The 17,441-nt window shown below is 36.2% G+C and overlaps 1 protein-coding gene and 1 long non-coding RNA gene across 2 annotated transcripts; both read right to left on the bottom strand.

The window, feature by feature from the left end:
* Nucleotides 1-618: 618 nt before the first annotated feature.
* LOC140240803 (uncharacterized) lies at nucleotides 619-3,376 on the bottom strand. Its single transcript, XR_011902042.1, has 3 exons — nucleotides 3,309-3,376; nucleotides 2,121-2,249; nucleotides 619-674 (listed from the first exon to the last, which is right to left on the bottom strand). It is a non-coding gene; the product is annotated as an uncharacterized lncRNA (long non-coding RNA).
* Nucleotides 3,377-5,102: 1,726 nt separating this feature from the next.
* LOC140240511 (uncharacterized) lies at nucleotides 5,103-11,554 on the bottom strand. Its single transcript, XM_072320278.1, has 5 exons — nucleotides 11,242-11,554; nucleotides 9,304-9,432; nucleotides 7,313-7,396; nucleotides 6,507-6,590; nucleotides 5,103-5,473 (listed from the first exon to the last, which is right to left on the bottom strand). The coding sequence occupies exons 1-5, from the start codon at nucleotides 11,552-11,554 to the stop codon at nucleotides 5,103-5,105; spliced, it is 981 nt and encodes a 326-aa protein (XP_072176379.1).
* Nucleotides 11,555-17,441: the final 5,887 nt, after the last annotated feature.

Raw genomic sequence — 17,441 nt, 5'->3', positions numbered from 1 at the left:
GTATGTCGTCAATGATAATTTCACATCATTTGGATTACGCATTTATCTTGATAAGAAATATTCCCCAAATGGTGTTGAAAAGTTTCCTACACCAAATGCAACATATGTTCGATTATACACTACTTATTAATTACATAATAGGCAACCAGTATAAATATTATATCACAGTATCGAGATCCAGAGTAGGCCTTTAAAAAGCCTTCTCAAAATATTGCCATATACTTGATCTCTCATATAATCATATCTATGGCTAACTATCGCAATACATGGCTTACAAAACTTTTCATTTGCACTTGGGTAAAAAAAATAATAGAGTTTGAATGATTTTATATCTGAATATTATATAAGCAACAATTATCTAAAATGTCAGTGCCAACTGGATTGGAGTGACAATGATAAAACATTGGACTTTTTTTTTTATTTTTCCCCCCGGAACTATAGAAAAGAGGATGTGACTCCTTGAAGACTGCCAGTATCCTACAGACCTCGCAAGTCACTGGTGCAATATATTATGACGTATCCCTCTCAGGTAAGGTCATTATCATAAATTGATTATAAATGCACACGATGCATGCACGGGGAGGAAGAATAGAACTCACCTTTTTCTGTTATAGTCACTGGTTGATGGGCAGAAGACTTTTGTAGAGTACTGGTGGTGGAGGCTTCAGGGGTTTCTAATGCATTTTAAGGTGTATTTTGGGGAAGAAAAAGGACACTCGTCACAATTACGACAAAAAAAATATCATATGGCGAAATATATTTGTATAAGGAATATCCAATTTTAGCCGAAATCAACACACACACACAAACACACACACACACACACACACACACACACACACAATTAGTTATTAAAGTTGCTGTGATCACTAATCTTCTGAGTCCTTTTGCTGTCATTGCATTGGAGGTACAATCGAAAGAACTTTGGGATTCTAGAGAAGTTGGGCACACCCATTTCATAGCCTCACGTGAAAACGAAAACAACAAAAATCAGTCTCATTTTTTTTCTTTCTCGGGAGAAAAATAAAAAAAAAATGCTCGTACTTTTTTCTATATAAAGCGAACTCTGAGCTGCAGCTCAACACCCATGCGTGACAACGCTGACAACTTGTCTTATTTTTCTGAACTTTAACAGTTAGATCTTGTGTGTGTGTGTCCGAATTTTCTCCAAATTTTCATTTATTTACTTGTGATTTTTTCTGATTTCATATAAAGCAGTATTCTATATCAGGATGAACTTTCCACTTAACGACAGTAGTCAAAATAACAGTAGAATTTGTTAAATCTCAAATAAAGTGGTAATTGCAGAAATATCACACACCCACACAATCATTAATTTTAATTGACAAATATAGCATGTGAGCCAAATGTAGGCCACCTTTTTTAAAGCTTCCACGCTTTGGGTATACAAATTTGTAGATGGAAAAAAAAACTGTATTACATGAAAATCTCTCTCTTCTTTCGTTCTTTAAAACACCAACAACATGAAGATATATTAGTAACCAATATTTTGTTCATCCTACAAGTATGACAGGGAGTGTGCAGAAATGTATAAATAAATAATTACCCTACAATGCATCACTACTAGTTCGATATTGCTGGTAAATATTTAGATCTTTAACTATAACTGTAACGTGAAATCAGAGTTTTTACTGAAGACAGAATTATTATTCATAAAGACGCAGTCAAGTATTATTTATTTCGAGTCATTGAACGCCAATATGATTTGACAAATGAATTAATAAATGAAAAATGAATAAACAAATTTTGCCTTCTACACGTTCGCATCTAAGTGATATATCCATACCATCTACTTGTAGTTATGATACAGATTTTGTTTTATCAACCGAAGCACAACATAAACATTTCTTCTGACAGAGGTATAGATCTATTAGAGAAAGCAACACAAACGTATCTCGTTGGACACCCCTCATGATATCCAGCCTGTTCCTCTAACATTAGATATTTGTAGGAAATAGGACGTCAGCCTCTCATTAAATGGATAAGAACGAACAGTCTTCCAATGTCCAAAGCAACTCAAAAGAGTAATGGATGCTTATTATCGGAATCTTTTGGAGAACTCCTTTAAAAAAAATAGGGCGTAATATTTTGCTACCAACCTTCAACCACAATTTGGCAAATGGTCGTCCTCTGGTCGCTGCACCTTCCGTTGTGAAACTTTCTATTCAGCATGTAGATGGAGGCACAGTCAGCATAATATCCATCATCTGGTTCGCCATCATCCCAATCTCGAATTTAGAAAAAAAAAAAAGAGAGAGTAGAAGCATCACAATTGATGTCTAATTAATGCATCACTATAAGATCTATTCTCAGTGTATGATCATGATCGATACATGCACAAGGCTTTGGCAGAGGTGAACCGTGTTGATATTACTCTTATGTCTTCTGGTTTTTCACGTGCAAGTACCGGGCTACTATTAAAAGATTTGTTTTCGTTTATCTATTTCTAGATACAATACGATCTACGTATGGTTATTTCCTCAGAAGCGATGGTTTGGATTGCTTCCACTGTTGAAAACAAGATGTCTGTTGAGAAGCTAGGAAATGAAATAGCTCTAGAAGGAGCTTCGTGCCATGACATGTTACAGACATTTATTAATATTGAAATTCAACATTTTCAACATTACTGTAAAGACCAGACACACAAACACAGTCTGACGTTGCATCGGACAAACTACACTTCAGACATTTTTAACCCCCCTGCCAGAACAAAACAATTTCTTTTTGTTCTTTCAGAGAGTTGCTGACAAAGATGAAAAATAGTACAATATACGAATAATACACATTACACATCAGCCCCGTCCGCCCGATTTCTACTTTGGAACAGTCAGAAACAACATGAGGCGAATATTATTTTATTTTGGACTGTTACAAACAATGATGATAAATAATAATACGTGACAAAGTTACACAGAAATATGATAATGTATGATATGATTCAATTTTGGTTGCAGCCATCTCTGCAAGATTTCCAGGACAAGCGCGTAACTATATCCCCAAGATAATTCCTGCACCTTCACACACAAACCATTGCAATGCATTCATAATACACAGGGAGTGTGCCTGAGCGCAGACAATGAAAGAGGTCATCATAGTCCTACTGATTTTTTTTTCCTTTTTTTTGGGGGGGGGAGGGGAGGGGAATAAACTTGGGACTAATAGGGCAAAAATGGTCAGGTGATACAATGTAGCTCTCATGAAATCCTTTGAGCAGGATACATAATCATTTCATGATGCAGGTACACACCTTCGGTGTGCAGAACATTTCAACAGAACTCTTTCCTTACTTCTATAACTTGAGCGGGTGCCGCGTGCGTCCGTCTCACACACCCATTCAGGCTCGCCCAATTTGTGACAGTTTATCCAGGCAGAGACGCCATCAAAGTGAAGCTGCAGCGCGTCAAACTCTGTGTCGCTTTCCAGAAAGAGGAGAGATGGCTGCCTCATCTCACCGTTTGTCAGCTCCACTTCATCCATCATATTGCAATGAAAATCAGCATTCATCCACCCATTTTGATTATTTATCTGCAGACACTTAGACCCTGCTGGGAACCAGCCACTTGGACACACAGATGCGGAGTCAGTCTCTATGTCTATACCATGTGGAAAATATCAAATAACAGGTGAGATAACACAACATCATCGTACAAGAAAAAAAAAAAGGTAATGACACACAATGCATCCATGCTTGTCAGTATCAACATTCTGAGTGTCCATAGCAACCGGTTATGTTGCCAATTGCCGTTGTCACGTTGTTTCCGTACGAGTTGTAGAGTAAGAAATTGATATAGTGCAGTGTCATAATTTCAAATGTATTTTTCCATACTACTAAGGAAGAAGACTTTGTCTTCCACTTCCCATTGGTTGGCTAACATTATTTCAACAAGTCTAATGGTAAATATCGGGCTGCCAATTAACCTTTGGAGATTAAAAAGCCAAAAAAAAAAAAAGAAGAAAAATCCGTAGAGAGAAAAAGGAAAAATTACTTTTTTTTGATAGCACAAAGTCATAATTTTCCCAAAGAAAATTTCAGCAAGCATCGCGTAATAACGAAACAATATAACATTTGGCTGCTGTGTACTTGTACTGAACCAGAGGCAAGCAAGTATGAACTTACCATTTATTTGTAGGTCCCGTTATTATGCAATATTATACATGTGATAAAAACCTAAAATGGCAATAGATAAAAAAACGCTTTATCCTGGCGAGAAAAGCGCATATATATATATATATATACAAATATGTATATATGTATACATACATATATATGTATATATATTATATATATATATATATATATATATACATATATATATATATATATATATATCATATACACACAACACCTCACCTCAGCACGCCCAACTCCAACCACCATCACAAATGATTCGGTTCCCTACAACCGGCTACCAATTGACTGCCGGCATGTAACCGGGCCAAATGTGAATCTCTTGACAAAGGGCAGAGCCCGAAAGCTTGAAGTGATATCAAACTGTGAGGATTCAAAAGCAACGTCTACCGCCTCTTCTTTACTCGCGTTATCCATACTACTAAAAGATGCGACGGCCCAGGGGTTTGGCAGCTGAAGATACACGACTCACACAATATTATATAGTGATCTCACTAAATAGTACCAACAATGAATAATAATAAGACGACGATGTTACCAACTCATAACACTCCCATTGATAAGAACACTAATATTGTTACAAATAAAATAAATGTGTTCAGTCGATAACACAGACATTTTAAGCCTTAAGACTAAATCAGCAAGCCATAATTTACTTAAAGTAAATCTATTAATTTGATGCCTCCAATACAAAATCAAAAAGCTGACGTTATAAAGGGTTATTCCCGACTAGCTCGGCCAATAAGTATAAGCCCTTTATTTCTGAAAAGAAAGAGCTTAACTTTACCAGCAAAACAATGCAAATTCGATCAAAATCGAGGATACATGTTTGCTTGCATGCAGCAACCGATCTTGAATCGATGCAACCCCTTGAGAAAGCAGAAACTGAACCGTTTGGATGTAATAGATAACGTTATAGTGGTACTAAAATGACGCACCAATATAAAGCAAGCTAAGTTATGTTCTTACTATCGGTGCATGTTGCTGAAATGATTGCCTTGAATCCACCTGCAGATATCGCGTGGTCAGAGTGAAACTTGATCCAGACAGGAACGAAGCCATAGTCGGCCCTGGTGGATGAGGCAAGATACCCTGAGAATTCATCGGCTACTCCTGAGAAGTTAGAGTTGTCTGCGATTGTCAGCGTATCATCGGCAGCCTCGGTAAGGAAACTGACAAAGTGCAACGTCATGTTGCAACCCTCTGGAACAGACACCATCCAGGTAATTTCAGTGTTGCTATCGTATGGTTGGGGATAGTTAGGGGATGAGATGACGGCCCTCTGACCAGATTCCAGGTAGAATGACTGTTCTTCAGAGACATCTAAGGTAACAAGCAATCAAACAAAAAAACATATGAAAAAGTTTGGGCTTGTTTGTTTGTTTATTCATTCGCATGTGATAAATCAACGACAATGCTCTAACCATAATATGACAATTCAGTGATAACTACACTTACTCATAACATGAATAGGCTCACATGTACATGAAAGAAGAGGCATACACTGATTATAACGCTATTCATGAGATATGCTCCCCCTTTCTTTGTTTCTGAGTAGGCCTATAACTTGATTCACTTTTATTTTTTGAAATGCAATTTAGTGCATTACATTGGTATTTGCAACTTAGAATTATTGCTTTTATGATGACTTTTATTGTCAGGTAGGTACCCTGTGGTTCATGAACAAAATGTTTCGTTTTTTTTTTTTTTTTATATTGTGACGCAATTTTGTACATGCATGTTAAATCTGCAATGCGTTGTAAGGAGGTGTTTCGAGTGCTGACGGAAGCATTTTCCCCTCTCGGGACGTTGCTCACATGAGGTTGTCGACTCGCTCATTTTATGGTTCTGGAGTAATTCCTAACTCGACATAACCACAGACTCATCGCTTATCATACATGTCATATAGTAAGTGTATTACCAAAGCATTTAACTATCTAGACAGTTAATAGCAACACGCGCAAAACATCCGAATAAACCCAAGCCTCTGATCACACTCATAAGATTTGTAATAAACATCATGCATGCATAAGCATTTGAAATTATCGACACTGTATGGATGGCTTTACATGTACGTAACTGTAAAAGAATTGAAGAAACATGACAGAATATAGCTGTATAAAAATATATCTGTCAAATGGATTGGAATGACAATGATTAAGACATTGGACTTTTTTTTTTCAATCTTTGAAAGTAGAAAAGAGGATGTGACTCCTAGAAGACTCCCATCAGGATGCTGCAGATCTCACAAGTCACTGGTGCAATATATTACGACGTATCCCTTCCAGGTTAGGTCATTAAACATGATTATACAAGTGTATACAGCATGAGCATTGGGAGGAAGGGCAGAACTCACCTTCTTCTACTATAGTCACTGCGTGAGGAGTTGATGACTCTTGTAGAGTTCTGATTGTAAAGGCTTCAGAGGTTGTTGGTGCATCTTAAGGTGCATTTTAAGGAAGTAAGAAAAAAGGCACATCTGTCATAAGTATGCAAATACATCTAAGCGAAGAGTACGGAGCAGTCATATTTGTAGACAAAACTAGAGTCAGCACCTAGAAAAAAAAGAAGGTTTGATTTTCCAGCAGGAAGGATATGATAATAAAGCTCTTAGGTTATCTGTGTCTCAGTTAATGAGTATTCTCGCGTCTGCAACCTTATTTAAAGGTTTGTTGTTTTAAAAAATATATATATCTGTTAAACGTATCAATTGGTCTGGCTTTACACTGTATGTCACAGTCTTATCATTTTACATCCTGTTTTGTCTCCTCTGCTCTCTCTCTCTCTCTCTACCATTTCTATTTTCCTCGATTTCCGTATTTATCTATTTTTGTGATATGCGGTATGCATATATCATTATTACCATTATCACATATTAATTGAAGCATGATGAACTGTAGAATTTTGATAACTTATATCATTGTGTATCCATTATTATGGTGATTTCACTTTTCTATTTTCTTTGTACAATCTAGACTGTGATTCTATCATCAATTATATCCTCTCTTTTCTTTTCTTCTTTTTAATCTCCGGTGAGGAGTGGAGACAGAGAAAATACATTCACTCAGCAACGAATGAAGAGTGATACTATCCATAGGTTTTCCTGTCCTGTCACATGGGTTTATTAGCATGGGGTGGGGAGGAAGGGTAGGTAGAACTCACCTTGGTTTGTTATGATGACTGGTTGAGGTGCAGAGGACTCAGGGAGAGCTCTGTCAGTAAAGGCTTCAGAGGTTGTTGATTTATCTAAAGCATTTTGAGGAATGAACAGAACGATCTTGTCACAAGTAAGAAAATGTTTTATAAATGAAAGAGAAGGATAAAAAAATGTTTCATCTTAAGCCACACACACACAGACACATACACACAGTATTTGTTAACTCGTGATCAGTATGAGTAACCTTCCCAGCCTTTACACTGGCATTACAGTGGAAGTACAATCGAAAGAACTTTGGAATCCTAGAGATATGGGCACACACATTTCATAGCCTCACCAAAAAAAAAAAAAATAAATAAATAATAATAATAATAATAATAATAATAATAATATACATATAGTTTATATATATATATATGAAAAAAAGTAAAACCTGATACCCACATATCATTATACCCAGAACTTGATCAGAAGTACTGGGGAGGAATTTGCATTTGGTAAAAGATACGCATCCTGAAAAACGGGAATGAAATAAAGCCTGTAGCTTCATAATTTGCCGAGCGGTGAAGAAGGAAATGATACTGCGACAACTTACAGTGGTCACTTTCACACACTTACACAAACATACATGAATACAAAAGAATCTCGCAAAAACAAAGCTCTACCCTTTTAATAAGGGTACATATAATGCTTATAAGACAAAATGGAAACCCTGTTTTCACGTAGTTGTAGCAGCTCTCCATTCGTTGTTAACTCGTGATGGTTCAATTTAATTTTTCAACACGAAGCAAATGCATAGCTGTCAAGATCTGTGTTTGTTTTTTTGTTCATTTTCCATCTGAGAAGACGGCTGGATAGCCCATATTCAGCTACGTTAAGCTGGTCTTCCATGGGGTCCACTTGGATTTGACGTGGGACCACTTCACCGGGTTAAACACCGTGCTCTTTGCGATGAATGAATGAAGCAGAATCTTTTACGTGCATGAGTTGTTACTCTCTCATACACGGGACCTCCATTTTACGTCCTATCCGAGGGACATAGTGTTTTGCCTCTTGCTAGAGGGGGCGGTATGCTTGCACACAACATTGCTCAGTCCAGACTCGGGTTCGAACCCGGGCTGCGTGATCGTGAGGCAGACGCGATACCGACTGAGCCAAATCACCGTCGCAGACAGAGTTGACAATTTAACTTAGACTCTAAACTTTAACAGTTAAAACTGATTTTGTGGGTCCGGTAACCCTCAATTTTCACTGATTTTTTCTTCTCGGATTTTTTTTTTTCAGTTGCAAAGCAACATAGTATATTATGAGGGTGATGTTTTCCCTTCATTCGCATAGCCATAGATGATTGCGCACACATTGTATTTGCTAGGTTTCCTTCATTCCTTTTAGTGGCCATTAGTTAATGATTATGTCACATGACTAGAAGTGACAAACGAACCAGCAAATACGTAGATTGAAGGTTTTCCGTCAAAAAGTTTCCGTGTCATTTTTGCTAAATCAAATTGTTTTGAAATAAATGAATAGCCAATATTTTGTTCACCCTATACTGAATGTGGAGGAGTCTAAACTACCTGCAGTTATGGCAAATAGAGTCTTCACAAAAAAGTCAACATGACTAAATAAACAGGTAAATGAATAGATAAATACATAAATAAACAAATTTACTTTCTAAACGTTCACACTAATGTACGTTATATATCATTAACATCACTCCTAACAAAAAAACTCTAAATACAATATCAACTTGAGAGTAGTTTTTACAAAGTTGTTTTGTTTCTGAAAGTGACATTCACAGAAATTCACAACATATTAAACCTTTGCATTCAACCCGCCATCAGCACACTATCAACACTTTCTTGCTTGTTTATGCTTTTATTGTTTGGTGTAATCTGGCTATATTTCAAAGTTATGGCATTGGCTCAGATCCATGTCTGTACCATGCCTATGCACATCATACCATTAGAAGTGGATCAATGACATAATTGCTACCAACCTCCAACCACAATTTGACAAATGGCTGTCCTTCGGAGGCTGCACCTTTCATTGTAGAACTTTCTATTCAGCATGTAGATGGAGGCACAGGCAGCATAGTCACTACTTGGTTCACCAGCTGCATTCCAGTCTCGTATCAAAAAGAGAATAGAAGCATCACAATTTATGTCGGAATATATGCACCACGACACAAGATCAATTCCCAAAGTGTGTCATCACGATTGATACAAGCACAATGCGTGGTAGGGGTGAACTTACTGTACCGATATCACTCTCATGCTACCTGCCGTTGATGTGGTAATATCAAGAGATTTACTTTCCTTTATCTATTTCTAAATCCGATACAATCTAGATAATACGGTCATTTTCTTGTACAAATCAAAGGTTTAAGACTGCTTCCCCTGTTGATAAACCCAAGATGTCTTGACAAGTTAAGAAATGAAATAATTCTTGAATGAGCTCTGTTACAGAATATGCTGAGGATATTTAGAAAGAAAGTTCAATTGTTTTCCTATATCACTGTAAGATCCAACACCCAAACACAGTCTGATGTCGCACACTCTCGATAAACTACCCTGGGACATTTTCAACTTTCCTGCTAGAACAAAACAACTTTTGTCATTGAGTCCTCAATGGCTGACAAAGATAAAAAAAAGAGTAGTATACAATACACATTACACCTCATGGCACAGGCACCAAAGACTCAGCATTGACTTTTTTTAGCAGTAACAGACACACGAGGAGAAAGGAAGTGTACTTTAGGGTATTAAAAAAGAGTTAATTGCGTTACGGATAATTTACTGATGTTGACCAAGTTTTGTTGATTATTTGCTTAACAAGACATGATACGACTTTATTTCCATGGCAGCGATCTTCGCAAGATTTCAAGGAATAGAACTATAGCTTCAAGCTAACTGCACCTGCACACATTGACCGAAAGATTGGTCTGTATCTGGTCGTCGGGGATATACGTGTGTATGTTCAGCGGTGAATGCGTCTGGCTTGACGGATTCCCTCCGGAGGAGAGGGCTAACGTAAAAAAAAATAATAATAATAATACATAAATAAAAGACTCCTCCGGACAGACGGATCTTTCTGTCTACTGCACACATAAACCAGCCCATTACAGGCAATGCAGCTGGGCGCAAACGATCAAAGCAGTCTTTAGTACAGTTTACCAGTACACTTATGCCCAGGGAAAAGAAAAGAAAGAAAGAAAGAAAAATGATCACATGATGGCTCTCGTAAAATTATGTAATTAGGAGGCAAGTCATCATTATTGTGGGCACACATAAAGAATGCGCAGTTAAGACCATTTCACGATGGTATTGGTCTGACCAGTCTGCGACCGCACGGAGCATTATTTTTTTTTTTTTCACTCGCAATCGTTGCAGGTGATCATGTCAGGTCACATCTGAACATGCATTCTTAGGAAAGGACAGATTCACAAAAGAGCCGCCTCTATGCTTTTAAATGGTGCAAAATCAATACAAATGGTTTTTCCTAATCATCTAAATAGTGGAAAGGAAAGTACACACTCTGACAAAATGTCTGCTGAGAAAAGACGCTATGAAGTTCAGTGTCTATTCAAGTGTTTAATCTTGCCTAGTTGTACTCTGTGCAATGAATAGGATAGAAACAGGACGTAAAACTTTATAGCAGCCATTATTGTTGGATTAGACTGAAATTTGGTGTACTCTATAAGCACATTATAAGCATGACTAATGGTTAACTGTCGAAGCTGTAGCATAATCCTTTCAAAAGTTGTTTGAAGTTGAAAATCAATAGTGTGTAAAGGTTTTCTAGGGAATGAAAAAGGACCTTTAAGTTATGCATACTCATTGCAGCATGTTGTGCTACCAAATGGTCGCAAGCAGTCGCAGAACCACTGTCATGATCGTGAAAAGGAATTCATATTCGCACAGAATTGTTTCCTTACTTCTATAATTGGAGCGAGCGCCGTTTGCGTCCGTCTCACACACCCATTCAGACTCCTCAAATTTGTTGCAGTTTATCCAGGCAGAGACGCCATCAAAGTGAAGCTGCAGAGCGTCGAACTCTGCGTCGCTTTCCAGAAAGAGAAGGGATGGTTGCCTCAGCTCACCGTTTGTTAGCTCCACTTCATCCATCATATTGCACTGTAATTCAGCGTCCACCCACCCGGTTGTATTATTTATCTGCAGGCACTTGGACCCTGCTGGGAACCAGCCACTTGGACAGAGAGATGTGGGGTCAGTCTCAACATCTACCATGTGGAAAATATCAAATAACATCGAACATCGATTTGACTAAAAAAAAAGTTCATCAATACTGGAGTTTGTAAATGTAACTGCTTCTTCCGGATTTCACCCCTTGGTAGATAGACCAACTCGCGTTAGTGCTACGCCAGCCACAATTATCGACAATATACTATTATTCACAAATGATAACACCATCTCCACTCTTTCAGGCATTCTGATGACAGATATTTCTGATCACCTACCAATATTTCATATATCATTGCATCCAGAGGAGAGACGTAACAGTAAGAAGCCAAAAATATTCAGGAAGATTACTAAAGAAAACCTCGCTACCCTTTGTGCTGACCTAGCAGACACTGATTGGTCAAGAGTGTATGAACAAAATGACCCCGAGGGGGGCGTATAATGTGTTTTACGAAATATTCATTGATCTGTATGATGTGCATTTATTTAAGAGAGAAATCAAGAATAAGAAAAAACAAGAAATCAGAAAACCGTGGGTTACAAGTGAACTTTTAAAACTTATCAAAAGTGAAAATAAATGTTACAAGAAATATATTAACTCTCCCCTTGAAGCAAATTATGAAAGGTATAAGATAATTCGTAATAAAGTTACTCTTTGCTTACGCAGAGCAAAGAAGGGTTTTTATTCGAAAAAGTTTGATTTAATGAAAAACAATTCACAAGAGACATGGAAATTCATTAATGCAATTTCAGGGAAAGAAAAGATTATTACCAATAAAAAACAAACTTTTTTTTTTTGCACAACGTAACTGATATTCATGATAGCGCTGATATTGCTCAACATTTTAATGAACATTTCGTTAATATTGGATCAAACATATCCACTAATAATATGGCGCATAATAAAGAATTTCTTTTATTTATATGAATAAACCTGTTTCTAATACTTTGTTGTTTTTTTTTAAACCAGCCACAGTAGATAAAATTGTAGATATTGGAAAGGCATTAAAGTCTGGGAAAAGCAGTGGTTTTGACGATATTGATCCAACTGTGGCTAAATATGGTTTACCTTATATTGTTGAACCTTTTTTTTACATGTATGCAATTTTTCGTTAAGTACTGGTACCGTACCATCCAAAATGAAAGCTTCAAAAGTTATTCCAGTTTTAAAAAAAAAGATGTTCCCAGAATATTCTCAAAAAATACCGTTCGATATCTATTTTGCCTTGTTTTTCAAAAATATTAGTAAAAATTGTTTTTACTCGTTTTCATAATTTCCTGCTTCAGTATGACTTGTTATACGATAGTCAGTATGGATTCCGGCAAAATCGGTCTACAAATATGGCAGTTATAGAAAAAAAAGACAGAATGATTCAAGAAATGAATGATGGTAAAGAAGTTTTGGTAATTTTCATGGATCTTTCTAAAGCCTTTGACTGTCTTTCTCAAGAAATTTTACTTCAAAAATTGCAATATTATGGTGTTCGTGGTGTCTGTCTAAAGTGGTGTAGATCTTATTTATGTGGGCGGAAACAATTCACTGTTTATGATTGTTTTCATTCGTCTTTTAGAAATATTAATACGGGTGTGCCTCAGGGATCCATTCTTCGACCTCTACTGTCTTTGATTTATATAAATGACATTGTCAATTCTTGCCATGAATCTCATTTTATTTTACATGCAGACGACACCTCACTTCTTTGCCTCTCATAATGATATCAATGTTTTGATTGAACTTTTAAACAAAAATCTCTATCAAGTACATACTTGGTTTAAGTGCAATAAATGCTCACTTTGAATACTGTATAAGTAAAACACCATGTGTATTTTTTAAACGCGGAGGTATGCAGTATAATACTGATGATATGATTTTAAAAATTGGTGATATACGTTTGCAATTTTATGAATCTGTAAATTTTTTAGGTGTTGTATTAAACAGTATGTTGAGTTGAAGCGATCATATTGATTTTGTTTGTACAACATTTTGTTTGTACAAGAAGTTATTGATTAGTAAGTATTGATTGGATTATATGTATGGATGTATTGGTCTTTCTTCTATTTGTATGATGGTGTTTAATGTTTTTCTCTTTTTTTTGGGGGGGGGGGGTATGATTAACTTGATTTTTTTCTCCGTTCTTTGTTTTGTTTTTTAAGGTAATTTTTAAATGATTATAACGCGGAGTATGTGCAACATAACAAGCCTATTCTGGCTTTCTACGCGCATACCATTTTCCGACAGCCAAACACACAATGTTAATGAGTTTTCCCGATGTCGTTTTTTTATTCTTTTGTCTTTATCATAATCTCGCCTTGTTTATTTTTATAATAATATAAATGTGACCCTGCACCTCAAAACAAACAAAAAGTCGCCAGGCATGAATTTTTAGTTAAGACCATATTCTGAAAGAGCAGATTTTAAGCTTTAAAATGATGTGTAACTCAAATCAAATTGACTCTCCTAACCTGTCTAAATATTGGAAAGAAAGTACAAACTCAGGAAAAGTGTGAACTGAGAAAAGAGGCTCTGAAGTACAGTGTCTATTCAAGGGCTTAATCTTTACCAAACCGTGCTGGCTGTGCGATGAATGGGACAAAAAACAGGAAGTAAACCACCAGAGTAACAACAATGAAGGAATTACTAGATTAAACTGAAATTAAGCATGGCTCATTAACACATTCTGCCCATAATTATTGCCAACTTTCAAAGCAGTAGCATTATCCTTTCAAAAGTTATTAGAGTTAAAAGTGAAGAGTGTGGGCAAGGTTTTTCAGAAATGAAAAAGGGATTTAAAGACACACCTAATCACACTATTCTGCCAAAAATGTTCGAGATAAACCGCTAAAAAAAAAACACACTTTCCTGCCCGTTTTATGATACCAAATTTTAGCACAATGTAAAAGAAGACCCGCTCTTTAAGAATATATGAAAAAGTCAAGTTCGGCTAGGTTGACCCATTTCACTTATTTTCAGTCCTCACGCAAAATAAGTGTGTGCGACTTTATGTTCGTTTTGAGGTGCACGGTCACAAATATGAAAAGATAAATATGAAAAATAACAGTTGTAATATTACAACATCATGACACAAGAGAAGAAGGTAATCATACAAAATGCCGGCATGCTTTCCAATATGGATATTCATAGTGGTATAAGACAATAAAGTTCCCACAATAAACAGATAGAACAGCCAGTTATGTTGCCATTTGCTGTATCAAAAGCTCACAGTAGAGGAAAATTTCAGATGCAGTTAGGCCTGTAAGTAACCTTGAAGCAGGTGAAAAGAGAGAACTTTTTTTTTATTATTGCAACAGGGAAACATTGATCAAAATCAAATGAAAATGATGGATATGGGATTGTTCAGTTTCGGTAATTTTTACAAAACAGTTCTCAAACTTTAAAAATGGATATGCAAATAAGTGATCTGAAGATGTCATCAATGGAGTTAAAAAGATTTTTTTTTTCCTGCAATATAAACTGTAAAACAGAATGCTATATCTGGCAGATTGATTACCGTACCAAAATAATAGTCAGTAGGCTGTATCGTCAACTGCTACGAGGGAAGAACTTATTTTTTTAGATTGTACGTACAATTTCCATCCGATTTTGATAACATTTTAATTGTTGCACTCAATAATTTTACACTTTCTTAGCAGATAAACATTCTACTGGTGTGGCATTCCCTCTTAAAAATTGTGTAGAGTTATGTGCATTTCAAAGGTATGTTTGCGAATCTATCTCCTCCAATTTCCTAAAAAGGTTGTTCCTTTTATTTCATAAAGCCTTACTCAAGATAGAATATTATACCCCCCCCCAAAAAAAAAAAGCAAAAAAAAAAAAAACAACACACATACAAATATTCAAACAAGGTTCCATTTAACCATATAGACCTCTCAATCTCAAAACATATATTTACTACAATGTATGTGTTTTCATAGAAGTTGTGAATTTGATTGAAGCCTCCATTTATATGTTAGAAGACTGATAGCTGGTTTGAAAGTGAACGATTAACATGTGGCAGATAATCTAAGCTAATCCCCTTGAGAAAACAAAATCTGATCTCAAAATAATTAGTACCAAAGCCATGCACGAACGTGAAGCTATTTAAGCTATGTTCTTACCATCAGTGCATGTTGCTGAAATGAGTGCAGTGAATCCAACTCCGGATAAACTGCGATCAGATTGGAAACTGATCCAGACAGGACTGTAGTCATAGTCGCGTCTGATTGGGCCACGTATCCCTGAGAACTGATTGGCTACTCCAGAGAAGTGAGGATTGTCCGCTATTTTTAGCGTATCATAAATAGGCTCGGTTCTGAATCTTACTAGATGCAGAGTCATAAGACAGCCCTCTGGAACAGACACCATCCAGGTAATGTCACTGTTGGCGTCGTAACGTTGGGGATAATTAGGGGATGAGATGGCGACCCTCTGGCCAGATTCTAGGTTGAATGTTCGTTCGTCAGAGACATTGAAGATCACTAAAAGTTAAAAAAAAAATGGAGGTGGATGTAAGTAATTTCCAGAAGGTTTCTTGGACTTTGTAAATTAAGTTTTCAGTTTTGGTATGATTTATTTATTCACATGTGTAAATCAACGACAATAATCTATTATGTGACAACTCAGTGATAACTAATACCTACTCGTAATATGAATATATGTGACCGTGCACCTCAAAACGAACATTAAGTCGCACACACTGATTTTGAGTGAGGACTGAAAATAAGTGAAATAGGTCAACCTAGCCAAACTTGACTTTTTCATATTTTCTGAAAGAGCGGGTCTTCTTTTACATTATGCTAAAATTTGGTATCATAAAACGGGCAGGAAAGTGTGTTTTTTAGCAGTTTATCTTGAAAATTTTTGGTAGAATAGTGTGATTAGGTGTGTCTTTAGAATCCCTTTTTCATTTCTGAAAAACCTTGTCCACACTCTTCACTTTCAACTCTAATAACTTTTGAAAGGATAGGGCTACTGCTTTGAAATCTGGCATTAATTATTTATAGAATGTGTTAATGAGGCATGCTTAATTTCAGTTTAATCTGATAATCCCTTCATTGTTGTTACTCTGGTGGTTTACTTCCTGTCTTTTGTCCCATTCATTGCACAGCCAGTACGGCTTTGTAAAGATTAAGCGCTTGAATAGACACTGTACTTCAGAGCCTCTTTTCTCAGTTCACACTTTTCCTGAGTTTGTGCTTTCTTTCCAGTATTTAGGTATGTTAGGAGAGTCCATTTGATTTGAGTTATACATCATTTTAAAGCTTAAAGTCTGCTCTTTCAGAATATGGTCTTAATTAAAAATTGATGTCTGGCGACTTTTTGTTTGTTTTGAGGTGCAGTGCCACATATAGATATACATGTATAATTATGATAGTAGTGACAAGTACTTGTAAAAACATTCATATGATTTGGGGGATTGTCGCTTGTGGTGGAGACAGTCATCAGCAAGCAAATTTCTTATCAGACTCATTTTATGATTATTTATCTGATTGTTCTTGTTATGTCATCCATGGCAAAGAAGAAAATCGATTAGGCCCTACATTTTTTTTTACAGGTATTAATGTATCATAAAAAGATGCAATAAACGAAAGTCAACAATACTTGCATGAATTATCTACGAATTGGATGAATTAAACCAGATAAGCATCAAAAAAAAAAAAAAACATGTTTATATCATACAAACCCTGCTATCGAAAAACCTTCCAACATTTTTTCCTTTTTATACCATTTACTTTTCATCACATACCATTCATCTTACACCGTGAAGTACAACTGAAGAACCGTTACTATAAGACTCTGCCAACTGAATAACAATGCAACTCTTACCAATGGAATACCATGAAAATACTGTGTACCACTACACTATGCCTTAAATTGTCATTTGCCAATCACCACTACCACAGAATACCGTTTAAAGATCATTTATCATTAGACTGT

The sequence above is a fragment of the Diadema setosum genome, chromosome 17 (genome assembly GCF_964275005.1).
Source record: "Diadema setosum chromosome 17, eeDiaSeto1, whole genome shotgun sequence".
NCBI classification, from domain to species: domain Eukaryota; kingdom Metazoa; phylum Echinodermata; class Echinoidea; order Diadematoida; family Diadematidae; genus Diadema; species Diadema setosum.
The sequence above is the reverse complement of the archived record's forward strand: the minus strand, read 5'-3'. Positions and strand labels throughout refer to the sequence as shown.